Below are 16,895 nucleotides of genomic sequence, written 5' to 3' on the forward strand. Positions count from 1 at the left end.
GAGACTGGAGATGATTGAATGAAAATATAGTACCTGGCACATGGTAGTTGCCATATAAGTATTAGGTATTGTTTTTATTCTTAGAAATAATGTCTCCAAAGTCTCTTTCCTGCTGCATTGAATGTGCTATGAGGCCAAAGATTTCATCGACTTTGTCTGCTGTTAATTGAGTTCCCTGAAAATACCTCCAAACGGGCTTATAGTCTAGCTCTCCCTCTTTTTTTTTTTTTGTCTTAAGAATGTTTTTATTTGCACATGCAATTTTTTGAGAAAGAGTTAATATGGCTGACCACCCTTTCTTGAGCTTTTTCGGTTTTATTTTAAAGGTTAAATGAGTTTGGGGGAGGAGATGGTGAGGAAAATATTCCTCCTTCTTTCCTTCCTTTTCTTTCTTTCTCTTTCTTTCTTTCTTTCTTTCTTTCTTTCTTTCTTTCTTTCTTTCTTTCTTTCCTTCTTCTTTCTCTATTTCCCTCCTTCTCTCATATCCTCTCCTTCTCTCCTTTTCCAATTCTCTCTCTTTCTTTTTTGATTCTCCAATCTTAGTGATCCAAGGGAAAGGCTAAAAACACTTAGTGCCTTCCAAGAGTTCAGTTGCAGCAGTCTTTGGTTTAACCTGGAAAAATCCCTAGCTGTCCGGCAGGAAAGTTGTAACTCTTGCCTTTAGGAGGCGCTGTTTGTCAGAGTTATCCTAAACCTGGAAAAGGGAGGGGGAGAGGCCGTCAAGGGAGCTATGACGTGAGCAGGAAGTTAATTATCAAGTTACCCGAACCGGGACTTCCAGTTTTCATTTGCATAGGCGGAAAGTCTTGAGTTCTCTTCCCGCGCAAATGGGAGCTTCCCTGGAACGTGGATTACACAGAGAATTTTAATTTCTTAAAAACTTGTTTTCAGGCAGTTTCCCCCGGAACCATTTACCTCCAGAGGACGAGCGGAATTTGATCTGAAGGTATGTGATTAGCACCTTTCCCCTGCTGAGGTCTTACACGCTAGCCTTGTTCCTTCCTTCAGTTTTAGAAACTTGCAAAAGCTCTCGTTGTCAGCAATGGCACTGTTTCTGCCGGGATTTATTAGCCATGCCAGGGAAAATGAAGGTTTAAAAAGTCCCAGGAAAGCTCCAACACAGACTTCTACTGGCAGAAATATGCTAGTCCACAAATGGAGACAAAGTCTGTTAGACTCACTAAAGTTCTAGATTGGAATCTTCGGGAAACTGCAAGGCAACCGTATGCTACCTTGGAATAGGAAGACATCTCCAAAAAGCCATTCATTTGGTTTCTGGTATCACAGGCTGCTACTAGAAGGAAAGACCCCATGGATGATCACATTAAAAATAGCATTTTCTATTTTCTTGCTCTCTCTTTCTAAAAATAAGCTCTATGCCCAATGTGGGGTTTGTTCTCACAGCCCTTAGATGAAGAGTTGCATGCTCTTCTGACTGAGCCAGACAGGCACCTCTCTGTTTTCTTTTTCTAACAACAAAAGTAATGTGTGTTTGTTGCAGAAAATCTGAGAAACTCAGAGAGGAGCCTGGAAGAAAAGTTATTTGTAATTATACCACCTAGGTATAACCATTTTTTGTTATCGATATTGTGTTTTGTTATGTTCTTCTTCCTTTAGAAAGTGGTTTCTTGTTTCTAAATAGCTCAGTTTCGAAAAGAGAGTATATACCTTGAGGTCTTATAGTACGAATTATATTACACTGAAAAATTTTATCACTTCAATGCTCCTTTGATTCGAATGGAATTTGGTATAGAAAATACCATATGAACTTTATGAACTAATCCGGTAGAAATATTGATTTAGGTAATTTGTGACTTCCTTCACTGATCTGAGCAACTCTTGTTTAAAACCACCCTTTGGAGTCTAGGATTATGGCTTCTCTTTTTTGTGAGATACAAACCTGCCCCATTATGGTTAGCAGTGTTACCTCATCCTTCAATTGGTAGACATGAAATATAAAACCCGAGACTGCTTTATTTCTAAAATGAAAGGCATAAATCTGAGCACTATTTCTGCCATTTGGTGGAAGTGAATTAAGAGCTCTAACAGGGAGAAATTGTGCTTTGTCATTCTCCCTTTTGACTAGCGCCCACCAGGGGCATTTTGATTTGGGAGAAATAAAAGTAGGTTGAGTTCCAAAAAGAGCTCCTTCCAGACCTCCAGAAGGGTTAACATAGAAGTGCTGTGGTTGAAGGTTGGTTTTTTTTTTTTTTTGCCTATTGGTTTTTGAAATAATTTCACAGGAATTTTTATTTTTCAGCACTTCCAGGAAATTCTAATGCCTGGCATGGAGGAGGCCGGGGAAGTGGGGTTCTGTGGATCCTTTTTCTCTTATGTGCTGCCCCACCTCTCTGTCTCTTTCAGGCTGGCCATGACATCTCAAGGTCAAAGTTTGAGGTTCCGTTCAGATGATAATTGTCAAGTGAACTTCCGTGAGAAGCTTCTGATTATTGATTCAAACCTGGAGGCCCAAGATGTGGAGGGCTTGAAGTTTCTCTGCCGAGACTGGATCTCCCACAAGAAGCTGGAGAAGTCCAGCTCAGCCTCGGATATTTTTGATCATCTGTTGGCAGAGGAGCTGCTGAGTGAGGAAGACCCCTTCTTCCTAGCAGAACTCCTCTATATACTCAAACAGAATTCGTTGCTGCGGTACCTCCGCCAAAGCAGAGAGCAAGTGGAGAGTTTGCTGCCCACCCGAAGGAGGGTCTCTCTGTTCAGGTGAGGAGGGGTCTGTGATCAAGACAGGGGGGTTTTTCCATCTAGCTAGTGTTCATTCGGGCCACTGGGCTTTGAAAGGAGGTTGGGATTAAGATCTTTTTCTTATCTTCCTCCTTGGATGCTTCCGAACCAGGAGATCTCTCAGCTTCCAGCACTAATGAGATGAAAAGTTGGGAGGTCAGCAAAGCTCTGGGCCTGGTAGTGGCTTCCCTTGGTTTGCTTCTCACCGCCAAATGAAGCCTGCCTCAGCATAGCAGGGCCCGTGCTTTCCTTTTACCCTCTGTACTCCCAGACAGCCCTTCCTCCTGTGAGTCATTGCGGGGTTTTGAGAGGAGATAATGCATGCGTGGGGCCAAATAAGCAAAATGAAAAAGGGGATGTGTCTCTGAGGTAGGGAGGGACACCATTTATGCCATGTCCAGTTTTAAATGTTCATACCCTTTTGTATGAAACCCAGAAGGGTAAAATATAGACGTTTTACACAAGGGGTGAAATATAGGGATCAGGTCTATAATGGGTCAGACCTTAGATAACACTATTTTTTTTCATTTAATTAAAAAAATTTTTTAATTGAGATATAATTGACCTATAACATTGTAATAGTTTTAGGTATACCACATAATGATGGGATATATTTATATATTGTGAAATGATCACCACAGTAAGTTTGACATCCATCACCACACATAGTTACAAAGTTTTTTTGCTTGTGGTGAGAACTTTTAGAATCTTCTTTTTTAGCAACTTTTAAATATATAACACAGTACAGTGACCCTTGAACAATGGGGGGTTAAGGTGCTGATCCCCACAGAGCCAAAAATCCAGCAAAACTTTGGAGTCCCCTCCAATTTCACTACTACTGTTGACCAGAAGCCCCATAGATAACATAAACAATTAACACATATTGTGTATGTCACACGTATTATATATTGCATTCTTTTTTTTTTTTTTTTAACGTTTATTTATTTTTGAGACAGAGAGAGACACAGCATGAACGGGGGAGGGGCAGAGAGAGAGGGAGACACAGAATCGGAAGCAGGCTCCAGGCTCTGAGCCATCAGCCCAGAGCCCGACGCGGGGCTCGAACTCGCGGACCGCGAGATCGTGACCTGAGCTGAAGTCGGACACTTAACCGACTGAGCCACCCAGGCGCCCCTATATTGCATTCTTAAAATAGAATAAGCTAGAGTAAAGGAAATGTTATTAAGAAAATCATAAGGAAGAGTAAATACATCTATAGTACTGTACTGTATTTATCCAAGTTCAAGTGGACCCATGCAGTTAAAACCTGTGTTGTTCAAGGGTCACCTGTGTTGTTTAACTGTAGTCACCATGTTGTACAATACATCACCAGGACTTGGTCAATATGGTTTTTAATTGTCCACTGACGTATCTACATTAGAGAACTTCCCAAGGAAGAGTTGAAGCGTTATTTTATGGCTGGGGTGACTAGAATCCTTCAGGTCTCCCTCCTTGAAGTGGCTCCCAGAATCTGAGCTATACTTGAGTCAGTGAGGGAATTCTGGAAGTCATTATTTCCACTCCGCTGGTTAAGATCTCCAGCATACAGAGGTGTTAGTGTGTGAATGGAATGTTCAGCTTTTCTGGTGGTCAGTTACATGACTCTCCAGAAGTTGGGATAGTTTCCTTTTTTTTCAACCGTGGACTTTCTATAGAATGGTATCAAGTCCTCTCTGACAAGGGCCTATAAAGTAAGCCTGAGTTCCTAGAATGCGGTCAGGAGATGGGAAGGCATGCCAACATTGAGTTTTACATCTTCCTAGTGGGATGGAAAGTAACACTGGACTTGGAATCAGAAGGACTGCCTCTACTGCTTATTATGTTATCTTTATGTAATAGACCACTTAAAGCTTAGAGTTTTAGTTTTGAATCTATACAATGGGATTTGAAATTATCTGCTCACAGGGTGTGATCATTCAAATGAGAGAAAATGTATATAAAAAAGCACTCAATTTACTGTGCTGTCCTTTGCAAGTGTGAGGCTTTACTTGTCTCTCTGGATGTATGTCTTAGAAACCTGCTGTACGAACTGTCAGAGGGAATCGGCTCAGAGAACTTAAAGGACATGGTCTTCCTTATGAGGGAATCAATTCCCAAAATCCAGATGGTAAGTGGGTCATAAAGAGTGGGGTATTTGTGAGCACTGCCTTTAAAAAAAAATGTTTCTTTATTTTTGAGAGAGAGAGAGAGAGAGATTGTGAATAGGAGAAGGTCAGAGAGAGAGAGAGGAAGACTGGGAATCCCAAGCAGATTCCATGCTGTCAGCACAGAGCCTGAGTTGGGGATTGAACTCAACAAACTTTGAGATCATGGCCTGAGCCAAAATCAAAAGTCAGATGCTTTCCTGACAGACCCATCCATGTGCCCCTGTGAGCACTGCCTTAATCAGTGTTGGGAATATGCTGGAAAGGGTCTTCAAGAAGGGTTTATATTTGTAGGAGATGATACCATACAGTGCTTAGGAACATTGACTTTGGTGTTGGATGGGCCTGGATTCTAGTCCTGGTTCTGTGACTAATGCCTCGATGTGGGGCAAGTGATTGAACCTTTCTGAGTCTCCATTTTCTCATGTGTCATATTGTAGACAATTACACTACTTCCTTCCAGGACTGTTGGGAGAATTGGATGAAATAATGTGGGTAAAACTTTAGGGGCCTGTATTTGGCACATAGTAATCAGGTAGTAAATTGTTAACTTCTATTGGCACCCACTGTGTTTTACCATATAGAAATGTGTCAGGCACAGTAAGGAAATGAGGAGGTGGGTGGGTGGGGTAGGTCAAATGAGGACTATGTAAGGAATTCATTAAATATATTTCCTGGTGTTAGACCTGTAGACCCGAACAGGTTCATTTTGTTTAGGCTACAGTTTTTTAAGATCTTTTTTTTCCTCTTTCATACCCCTCAGGGATTTTACCCTCTGTGTCTTTTGATTAGTCACTTATGGAGGCTTCTGTCTTCTAAAAGCTGGGTGTGGGTTCCTTGGAGTTGGTGACCAAGTCTTACTCATTGTTATAGCTCCAGAACCTTGTAGAATCTGTTACAAAATGGTGCTCTGAATGAAAGCATGAATGAATGGGATGATACAATCTTTCCCTTCTCTTTCTGAGAAAATGGCCTGGACCCTTGCTTTTATGTGATTTTATGATGAATGACTGGAGAGATTAGCAGGACGAACTAAGCCACCCTAATGGGGTTGTGCAAAGATACACGAATAACATTCTTATACTTGTTGCCCCTTGTCACAATCTACTAATTTTTTCCCTTAGATACTCTCTGGAAGTTCTGATATCTTTTTTTTTTTTTTTTACACTTTTTTCTTTTATCTTTTTATTCTTAAAAAAAACCCCAACAAAACACAAGTGTAGAAAAATGAATAAAATACACATACAGATTAAAGAATTGTTATAAGGCTAATCCTCTTGAAACCACTACCCAGGTCAAGAATTTGAATTTTGCCAGCTGTTCTAGAAACCCCTCCACTTGTCCCATTCCAATCACAGCCCCTTACTTACCACCCGCTAGAAGAAACCACTGTTTTGGCTTTTATGGTAACAATGTTCTTATGTGTCTTTACGCCTTTATCATTTACCTGTGCATCCCTAGATGTCAAGTTTAGTCTTGGCCAGTTTATTTCTTTTGAGTGTCTTTTAATCTGTAGGTTAAACCCCCTTCTCCCAATCCCTTTCTTTTTCTTAAAATGTGTCTGTTGAAGAACCCCAGGACACCTGGCCAGTAGAATTTCCCCCAGTCTGAGTTTTGCTGATTGCGTGTGCTTGGTACAGTTCAATGTGCTCCTCTGTCCCCTGTATTTCCTGCAAATCGGCAGCTGGATTCAGAGTCTGAATGTCTCCACATTGATTTCATGTAGTTTGAAAGTGCTCCAGATTATTCTGATAATATTTTCTCCTAGCTTGGAACATCCTCTTGTGATTTCTCTAGTGTCTGGGTTTATAAATAAAATGAACCCACTCTCTGTGGTTACACTTCTCTCTGTGTCATGGACAGAAGTCCATACTCCCCACAGCAGGATGAGGGATGAGGAGATGGGCAGGAATCCCTGATATGCTCCACACCAAGCCGTGATTTTCTACTAGGAAAAACTGGGGGATGTATTTCTTCTTGTATTTCCTCCATGGGTTTTAGACCTTAGCTTGCAGGCATCTGTGGTTGGTTGCCAGAAGTATTCCAAACATTTTGCCCCCTGCTAAATTAGCTTTTAAGTCATTGAAGGCCCATGTTCAGGCAGCCAAATGATTTTATGCTTTTCTCATTCAGTACAGGAGTAAAGGGAGAAATCACTGTATTTCGCTGTGGCATAGACTATGGAAATACCCGGTCAGATTCAGGAAAAGCACACTTCCTTCTTGGGTTCCAAATGAGCTCAGCTTTATTTCGAAGGAGATCTATTTTGCCATGTGAGAATTGTGGGTGAGTTATATACCTGAGGTAATCCAGGTTGATCTCAACTGGACTTTGAGATCAGGCTAGCCTTCTGAAGTATGTAAAGGACAGTCTCTAAGCAGCTAGATGAGTTTCTATATGGGGGCTTAATAAGACTCCATTATCTGCAGTTGCCATTGCAAAAACTTTTGTTACTGAAATAAATTATTTAGCAGCTGGGTGGGGGGGGCCTGAACTTCCCTCAGTCAAAAAAGGAAATGTTCTAAATTCACACAGTCTCTCCAGAGTTAGAGAAATGACCTTTGTAGGGTGTTCTAGGGCTCCTTTTTGATAACTTTCTACAGGTTCATAGCAGAATAGCTGTCTTTACACATGCTGAAAGACTCAAACAACAGTCCGGAAATCCGTTCTCAGAGTAGCAATCAACTTAGGACGTTGGATGTAAAGGAAACCACACCCAAATCTACTAGCTTAGCAAAGGAGCACAACAAAAGAGGTTTCAGACACTTCCTGCTAGTATTAACCAGAGTGGTGTTCTTAAAGTACAGACTCCATTTAAATTGCGTGGTGTGTGTGTGTGTGTGTGTGTGTGTGTGTGTGTGTAGAAGGTGTCATTTACCAAACATCCAATGAACTTTCCACGAAGTTATAATGAATTTCTATCATTGCTTCTGGAATCGTGTCTTAGTCCCTTTTCTTCACCCTTACTAGGATGCTGTCAAAAATGGGGTTTCGGGGTGCCTGTGTGGCTCAGTCGGTTAAGCATCCAACTTCAGCTTGGGACATGATCTCACAGTTCATGAGTTTAAGTCCACATTGGGCTCCAAACTGATGATGTGGAGCCTGCATGGGATTCTCTCTCCCTCTCTGCCCCTTCTGTGCTCTCTCTCTTAAAAAGAGATAAACTTAAAAAAAAAAGAAAGTTTAAAAAAATGGGGTTTCTGTTTTGAGGTTCAGAGAGAGCTCATCTGCCTGTGACCTACCACAGACCCTTGTGTGGTAGATTCCTTCTGACCCCTTTGCCCAGCTGATCAGCTCTGGATGAATCTTCCTGCACATGCTCCTCTCTCCTGCTTTATTCCTGGGCCAAGCTATTGGTGTGCTAGGGCTGCAGGTGGGGGCACACACACTTCTTTTATTTCTTTATTTGTTTTTGAGAGAGAGGGTGCAAGTGAACAAGGGGCAGAGAGGGAGAGAGAGAGAATTCTAAGCAGGCTCCACACTGTCAGTGCAGAGCCTGGTATAGGGCTCGAACTCATGAACTGTGAGATTATGACCTGAGCTGAAATCAAGAGTCAGATGCTTAACTGACTGAGCCACCCAGGAGCCCTGTCTCTGGAATGTCTTAAAAAATTATAATCTCTCTTTGATCAGATGAGAACAGAAATCAAGTAATCAATTCTGTTCTTTTCCTTGGTTGTTGACATCTTGAGTGCCTTATTTGAAAACACACACACACATACACACACACTCAGTAACCCTTCCTCATCCTTATGTTATTGCTCTTTCTCCCTGCCTCCCTCTACTGCCAAGCTTCTTGAAAGAATAGTTTGTATGCGCTCTTTCTCCACTAAGTCAACTCTGGGTCACATATCAATGCATTTCAATATGACTTCAACTTCCACCACTCCAATGAAACTGCTCGTACTGAAGCCAACATGAACCTCCTCATAACCAGATTTGTAGTTTCACATCACTTTTCCCATGTGGTTTTCTTTGCCTGGAATGTCCTTTTCCACGCTGGCAGTGAAGACATAGTCATCCTTCAAGAATCCCCTCCCAGGGGTGCCTGGGTGGCTCAGTCATTTAAGCATCTGACTTTGGCTCAGGTCCTGATCTCACAATTTGTGAGTTTGAGCCCCGCATTGGGCTCTGAGCTGAGAGCTCAGTGCCTGGAGCCTGCTTCAGATTCTGTGTCTCCCCTTCTCTCTGCCCCTTCCCTGCTCATGCTCTATCTCTCTCTCTCAAAAATAATCATAAAAAAAATAAATGAAAAAAAAGAGTCCTCTCCCATGTGCAGCTTTTGTGAAGCCTGCTATGTGGAATAGACGAATGATGAATAAATGAGTGATACCACCATTTGAAGTCATCTTTTTCACCCATTCCCAGTTGATCTCCACAACTCACCAAATTCTATTTCAGAAATGTTTCTCAGGTCCAGTACCTCTTGCCAATATTTTCTCTCTAATCCACTTCCTTCTCCAACCTATTTCAAAACTTCTGCTAAAAATAAACGTATTCATGTTACTGTCCTCCTTAAAAACTACTTCTGCCACTCCTTGACGCGTGGGACACTTGGCCCAAACTCCTCATATACTGTATGTTCCTGCGTGGTCTGATACCAGCCCGCAGTTCTAGCCATGATCTAACTCTCACTCAGTGTTTGTACTCAAGCTTCCTTCTCAGTGTTCCTGAACACACTGTCCCTTTTTAACCGTTCAACTGTTCCATATATCTGGAGACTTCTCCCCCGTTCCCACTCGGCTGATGCTTAATGTATGCAGTGGGATAGTGTCCAGAGGTTCCTTTCTAAGCAGGTATTCTTTTCTGTGGGCTCTAATGTAATTTTGTCCCTGCATATTTTTCATAACCAGCTTAATACATTGAGAAGCCTTATTTACTGAAAAGAATATGATACCTTCCACCCCACATGTATTTCAATATTAAAATAATACTAGCTGATTTGTGTTTTTTTCCCAGCAGTATTTAAGAAATTTTTTTTTCTTTTCAAATACCAAATATTTGCCTCTTGTTTCTTTGGTGCTTCTGTTTTGCTGCTGCCCTAATCTAATTATATCATTTACAGCTGTAAGTGACGGGCAGTCTAGCTCAATGGTTAGTTAATAAGAGAGACTTTGACATCAGACTGCCAGGTACAGATACCAGCCCTGCCACTTATTGGCTCTGTGACCTTGGACAAGTGATTGAACCTCAGTTATTTCATCTTTAAAATGTGGATTATAATAGGATCTAGGCTCATTGGCTTGTTTTTGAGGTTAATGTACAGCAAGCACTGCCTGGTATGTAGTGAGTTACATATATTTGGTATTTGGTATTAATATAGATTGTATATTTTACTTGGTAATCCACCTTCCCCCATACGATTGAACCCCTCAGGGGCAAACACTCTGCCTTATTCATCATTGCAAAATCTAGTGACTAGAGGCCATGCAGGTAATGTTTAAAGAATGAATGGATCCTCAGAGGGCAAGTAAATGTGACTCCATTGATTCTCTTGCAGACCTCTCTAAGTTTCCTGGCATATCTGGAGAAACAAGCTCTAATAGATGAAGATAATCTGATGTTACTGGAGGATCTCTGCAGAAAAGTTGTACCTAACCTTATGAGAAAGATAGAAAAATATAAGAGAGAGAAAGGTAACTAGCTTACTTACACTTGGTTCTTTGCACAAGACCATGGGAATTCTTAAACTAACAGGTCATTAATGATGTTTACTCATCACTCTGATGATACTGTCTTAGAAAAGCCAGAACTCTCTCCCCATCTGCTCATTTAAGACATATTTATTGAATGCAAACTATTTATTGAACTCTGTACTAGGCAGAGTTTTAGAAGTTGGAGACACAGTAGTGTATACAGCAAAGCTTCTGCTGTCTTGGATCTTATATTCTAATGAAAAAAAGTTTTAGATAAATGTCTTTTTCTCATTCATCCGTGGGGCGAGAGTAGAGAAAATAATTTTGAATGAAATAACAAAAAAGAAGGAGGCAGAATAGCATAAGGATGAAGAATGAGGTCTATGGAGTCAGATTGCCAGGACTCCACTTATTAATGATTCAGTGGTTCTTTTCTTAGCCTTTCTGTGTTTCACTTTCCCCATCTGTAAAGTGGGGATAATAATACTATCTACCTCATGAGTGTTTTGAGAACTGAATGAAGTAATTCCTGTAAAATGCATGTCTGGCATAGCGTAAAACATATTGCTATGAATATGTTTGTCAGAAAGTCATGAAAACGTTCATATTCTCAGAAATTACTAACAGAGAAGAATTTTATTTCCTTGTTTTTTTCTTTAATCCTGTCTTGTAAAGGTTGTATTGCTGTCGTATTATATGGAGGTAATAGCACAGCGTGGAAGTCAAAGCTGGTTGGTAAATATTTGTGTTTTTCCAGGTCTGTTTCTCCAGTGTTAAACAAGAGCTGAAATAAAAATGCATGAGTAGCTTTAATGCCACACCCATATTTTAGTTCAGTGAGTTAATCTGGTGTGCAAATGTCTTTGGTTGAAAACGAAACTAGCTAAAAGGAAACTTCTAAGAATTCTATAAATACACAATGAGTTGAGGGACAAAATATACTGTTGTTAAATTTATAAAATCTCAAACAATAATAAGGCAATGAATAAATGTATAATTTAAGTAAAAGTTATGAAAAATAAAAATGATTCTTCTAACCAAAGTTATCAAGTGAGAAATAAAAAGCAGGGAGTTGATATCGAAAATACATTTGGAATCATTACTGAATTCTGAATACAGAGATTTTTTTAAAATTACATTTCCATTTTCCTGTAGCTAGTACCCCACACAAAATGAACAGGGTAGGTGGTCAAATTATTTTGGATATTTGAACTCTGGAGAAGGCACTCTAGTGTTTATGTAGTAAATGCCTCAGTGAATCTTGAAGCCTGAGCTTTATATCAGAAGAAGAATTCTAATTTTGATTTTTCTTTTCTACAACCTACCTGCTGTGTGATCTCTTTTGGGTGTCAAAATAAAAAAAAAAAAAAAGTTTTCCTCTAGTATTATCACACCAACACTTCTGGAACACTTCTGACCTAGATGGGTATGATTTTTTTATACCAACCAATTCTCTAATTCTCTGTAGACACCAACTTGGTGTCCTATGATTTAATTCAATTCTGACAGTAACCAGAGTTAGTACACACCTTAACTAAATTAGGCTAAAGGCTCAGTGCCCTAAGACTGCCCCCTACTTCTGATGCCAGTCACAAGTTAGCGGGTCCCCAGAATACTCACGGCTTGTATCCAACTTGGCTACAAACTGATGGTTCCCATGAGCCCCTCCTCAGGTTCAGTAATTGGCTAGAAAAGCTCACAGAACTCAGGAAAACAGTTTACTAGATTACTTATGTATTATAAAAATATTTGACTCAGGAACAGCCACGTGTAGGAGGAAACGGATAGGGCAAGGTATGGGGGAAGGGAGATAAAGCTTCCAGGCCCTCTCCAGGCAGCTCACTCTCTCAGCATCTCCACGTATTTGCCAACCTGGAAGCTCTCCAAGCTCCTTCAGTTAGAGATTTTTATGGAGGCTTCATATGTAGGCATGGTTGATTGAATCATTGGCCATTATGATTTATTCAACCTCTAGGCCTTCTCCCTTTCTCAGAGGTCTGAGTGTGGGGTTGAAAGTTCTAACCCTTTGACCACAGGCAAGTAGCCCCCCTCTAGAGGCTGTCCAGGAGCCCCCAGTCACCAATCATCTTATTAGCATCTTATAGCAAAAGATGCTTAGCACTTCAGAGATTCCAAGGGTTTTAGGAGCTGTGTGCCAGGAAAAGGAGGGCAGAGACCAAATACATATTTATTATTATATCATAGATATCAATTAATATTTCAGTGTTGACTTTCTGTAGCCCTAAGAGTTTGGGCTTAATTCTGCCATTTAGGATTAAGGACTAAAGGACTGAAAAAATAGTAGGTATGCAGATTTTAGACTTTTCTGTAAATGAGTGTGATCCAAAGGCAAAGTCCACTTTTTAAAAATGTTTATTCATTTTTTGAGAGAGAGAGAGAGAGAGAGAGAGCGTGAGTGGGGGAGGGGCAGAGAGAGAGAGGGAGAAACAGAATCTGAAGCAGGCTTCAGGCTCTGAGCTGTCAGCACAGAGCCCAATGCAGGGCTTGAACTCATGAACACGAGATCATGACCTGGCCAAAGTCGGACATTGAACTGACTGAGCTACCCAGATGCCCCACGTCAAAGTCCATTGTATCTGATTAGGACACAAGCTCTATTTAAGGACTGCCTGGATACTTTTCTAAGTTTTCTTGAGTCTTGGTGTTTGCTTTAGTATTTTAAATTTCTTATTAAAAGTAATGTATCATAATTATAATAAAATTAAATAAAAATTCAAATAATGACAATAGAGTTTATCTACTGCTGGCCAGTCCCCAGACCTAATCACTGGAGTGTATTTTTGTAGCCTTTCTTCTATATGGAGACAGTTTGTGAGTGAGTGAGTGTGTGTGTGTGTGTGTGTGTGTGTGTGTAGATAGATAAATACATATATATTTAAATAAAATCATGCTAATCATATATAACTTTCTTTATTCCCACCTAATATAGCTGATATTTTCCTATGAACATAATACAGACATAGCTCATTCTTAGTAATGGTTCCATAGAAATAACTTTATGTACATAACATGTTTATTATTAAAAAAACCCCATATTTATTTAATTACCACTTTTGAGTGTTTTTTCTTGATTTTTTTTCTTTTCCTCCCTTCCTTTTTTTCTTCTTTATCTTTTTTACTATGGTCTTAGTTCTGCTTTTATTTTTTGAGGTAATGCCTTTGTTATCTCTTCTTGGCCATTATCTGACACATTAAGTACCATACATTCTGAAATAGTATTTAGTACAGTATATGGTAATTTTAAGGAACTAGTAACATTATAAAAAGAATAAAAACACAAACATAATAAGAAATGAAATATAATAATACAAGGAATGAAAATACAATGATAAAGAAAAACAATTTATAAATTCACATTTTTTTCCTAGGTATATATGTAGGCCTCTTTAAGCAAATGGCACTACAAATCTACAGGTCCCTATAAAATAATATCTTGTGATGATTGGTTACCTTGGATTACTACTAGTCAGAAGATGATTTTTGTTTTACTGTCTGTGATTCTATTTCCAGCCTCCCAGGTAGTGACACCTCCTGTTGACCAGGAAACTGAGTCATTGCATCAAGGAGAGGAAGAACTATTTTCCCGTTCAGATGTTAACCAATTCTTTGGAGCCTTACAGGTAGGTTCAATGATGTGTTGGCAAATGTTTAATGACCAGCTCTACTCTCCACCCTCAATTCCCTATCCCAAAAAGAAAGAACAAAAAACAGAGAGAGGAGAGAGACCCTGATTTGTAGCGTTTGGGGTAAGTGTTCCCATTATGGCTGATTTCAGGTTATTGCAGAATTTCTGAAAATCTGACAAATGGCTCTCACTAGCTGGGTTGAGTTGACTCCAGTACACCACTGGATTGCTTTGAAATGGATTGTTTTATCTGTGCAATTTGATCAAGGCCAGCTTCCTGAATGTACAGCCTGTGCAGTCCCACATTGCCCATGCTTTTCTAATGCTCAGCTGTCACTGTTTTAAAATTCTTAATAATGAGAGCTCCTGGGTGGCTCAGTCATTTGAGCATCTGACTCTTGATTCCAACTCAGGTCATGATCCCAGAGTCTTGGGATAGAAGCCCCATATCGGGCTCCTTGCTGAGCATGGAGCCTGCTTGGGATTCTCTCTCTCTCTCTCTCTCTCTCTCTCTCTCTCTCTCTCTCTCCTTCTCTCTTTGCCCCTCACCTCTGCTCTCTCTTTCCATAAAATAAAAAAAAAAATTTAAACAGTTCTTTATGTATGAACAAAGGGCCTCACATTTTATCTTGCATGGAGCCCTACAAATTATGTAGCCTGTCCTTTCCAGAGAACAAGAACTGGGTTCCTTTAGTGCCCAGCAATAGAAGGGTGGATAGAGGGAAAACATTGGGAAATTTGCAATCTGTTTCATTTTCTTTTTTTTTCCTTTTTTTTCTCCTCCTCCTCCTCCTCCTCTTTGTCCTCCTCTCCTTCCTCCCTCCCCTCCTCCTCCTCCTTCTTCTTCTTCTTCTTCTTGGTGCTGAAACCTAGGAGCAGTGTGTTTCTTATAACATGATCATGATCCTTGGAAGACACATATGACATTCTTCCCTGGAATTAATGTTTCTTACCAGCAGACTTGGGCAGTTTTATTTTGCTAACATCTATCAGTATCAATGCAGTTATCTTGGCCTTGGAACTTTTTTTTAATTGTGATAAAAGACAACATAAAATTTACTATCTTCATCATTTTTAAGTGTACAGTTCAGTTCTGTTAAGTACATTTATATTGTTGTATAACCAATCTCCAGAACTCTTTTTATCTTGCAAAACTCAAACTCAATATCTATTAAACAGTAACTCCCCATTCCTCCCTCCCACCAGCCCCTGGCAAACACCATTCCACTTTCTATCTTTGTGAATTTGACTACTCTAGGTACCTCATATAAGTGGATTCATATAGTATTTGTTTTTTGTGACTGGCTTATTTCACTTTATATAATGTCCTCAAGGTTCAACCGTGTCAGAATTTTCTTCCTTTTTAAAGCTGAATAATATTTCATTGTGTGTATGTACCATATTTTGTTTATCCATTCATAAACGAATGCACATAAGTTTGATGGACATATGGATTGCGTCCACCTTTTGGCTATTGTGAATTAATACTGCTATGAACATGGGTATACAAATATCTCTTTGAGATCATGGTTTCAGTTCTTGTATTTACCCAGAAGATCATGCTTTCAGTTCTGGGTATTTACCCAGAAGGGGAAATGCTGGATCATATGGTAATTCTGTATTTCATTTATTGAGGAACCTTCATACTGTTTTCCATGACAGCTGTATCATTTTTCATTTCCACCAATAAAGCATAAGGGTTCCAATTTTTCCACAACCTTGCTAACACTTTTTATTTTCTCATTTTTTGATAGTAGTCACCCTAATGGGTATGAGGTGGTATCTCATTGTAATTTTGATTTTCATTTCCCTAATGATTACTGATGTTGAGCATCTTTACATGTGCTTGTTAGCGATTTGTGTTATCCTTCTTGGAGAAATGTCTATTTAAGTCCTTTTGCCCATTTTTTAATTGGATTGTTTGTGGAAGTTTTATTTTTTATTCTTAAAAATTCATTCATAGCTTCTTTACTACTTTCATGGTTTCATATTTTTACAGTTACAATTTTTTATTTTTAAATTTGGAAATAATTTCAATCTTATGGAAAAGTTGACAGAATGTGAGTAATACTAAGAACACTGTGTACTATTTTACCAGATTCACTTACCTGTTGTTGACTTTTACACCATTTGTGTTAGCCTTTGCTTTCTTTCTCTGTCTTTATCTACCTACCTACCTATCTATTTACCTATATATCATCTATCTATTTAAACACATAATTTTTTTCCAAACTTTTTGAGAGTAGCTTGCACACATCATGACTCTTTACCCCTGAATATTTACTATGTATTTCCTAAGAATAGGGATATTCTTTTAAAACTATAGTACAGTTATTGATGCCAGTAAAGTTTACTTAATACAATACTTTCACCAAATTGAAGTTCCACATTTCAATTTTTTCTGTTGATCAAATAATATCCTTTATAGCTTTTTCCACCTCCAACACATAATTTATCTGGGATCATTATTGTATTTAGGTGTCATGTGTCTGTAGTCTCCCTTAATCTTGAACAACTTTTCTTTATGACATTGACATTTTTGAAGAATATAGTCACCCTCACTACCACCTTTTATTAAAAAAATAGAATTGTCCTCATTTTTGGTGTGCGTGGTATTGCCTGTGATTTGTTTCAAGCTTTATATATTCTGGCAGGAATATTACCTAAATGATGTACTCTTCTCAGGGCATCACACCTGGAAGCAGTGGTGTCCGTCTGCTCCCTCTTTGT

The 16,895-nt window shown here is 39.4% G+C and overlaps 1 protein-coding gene across 4 annotated transcripts in view; it reads left to right on the forward strand.

Annotated features, from left to right (window-relative positions):
* Window positions 1-16,895, forward strand: part of CASP10 (caspase 10) — a 55,527-nt gene that overhangs the window by 17,023 nt on the left and 21,609 nt on the right. For 2 of the 4 annotated variants that reach the window (XM_030324655.1, XM_030324656.1), the window contains exons 2-6: window positions 892-946; window positions 2,365-2,718; window positions 4,753-4,846; window positions 10,384-10,519; window positions 14,051-14,160. In XM_030324655.1, the coding sequence (XP_030180515.1) occupies window positions 2,372-2,718; window positions 4,753-4,846; window positions 10,384-10,519; window positions 14,051-14,160 (687 nt within the window). In that variant the 5' untranslated portion in view covers window positions 892-946; window positions 2,365-2,371. Of the gene's footprint in view, window positions 1-563; window positions 947-2,364; window positions 2,719-4,752; window positions 4,847-10,383; window positions 10,520-14,050; window positions 14,187-15,755; window positions 15,784-16,895 lie in introns of those variants that run through there. The other 2 variants (XM_030324657.1, XR_003970777.1) reach the window with 2 other exon arrangements.

Source organism: Lynx canadensis, chromosome C1 (genome assembly GCF_007474595.2).
Source record: "Lynx canadensis isolate LIC74 chromosome C1, mLynCan4.pri.v2, whole genome shotgun sequence".
In the NCBI taxonomy this organism is placed as follows: domain Eukaryota; kingdom Metazoa; phylum Chordata; class Mammalia; order Carnivora; family Felidae; genus Lynx; species Lynx canadensis.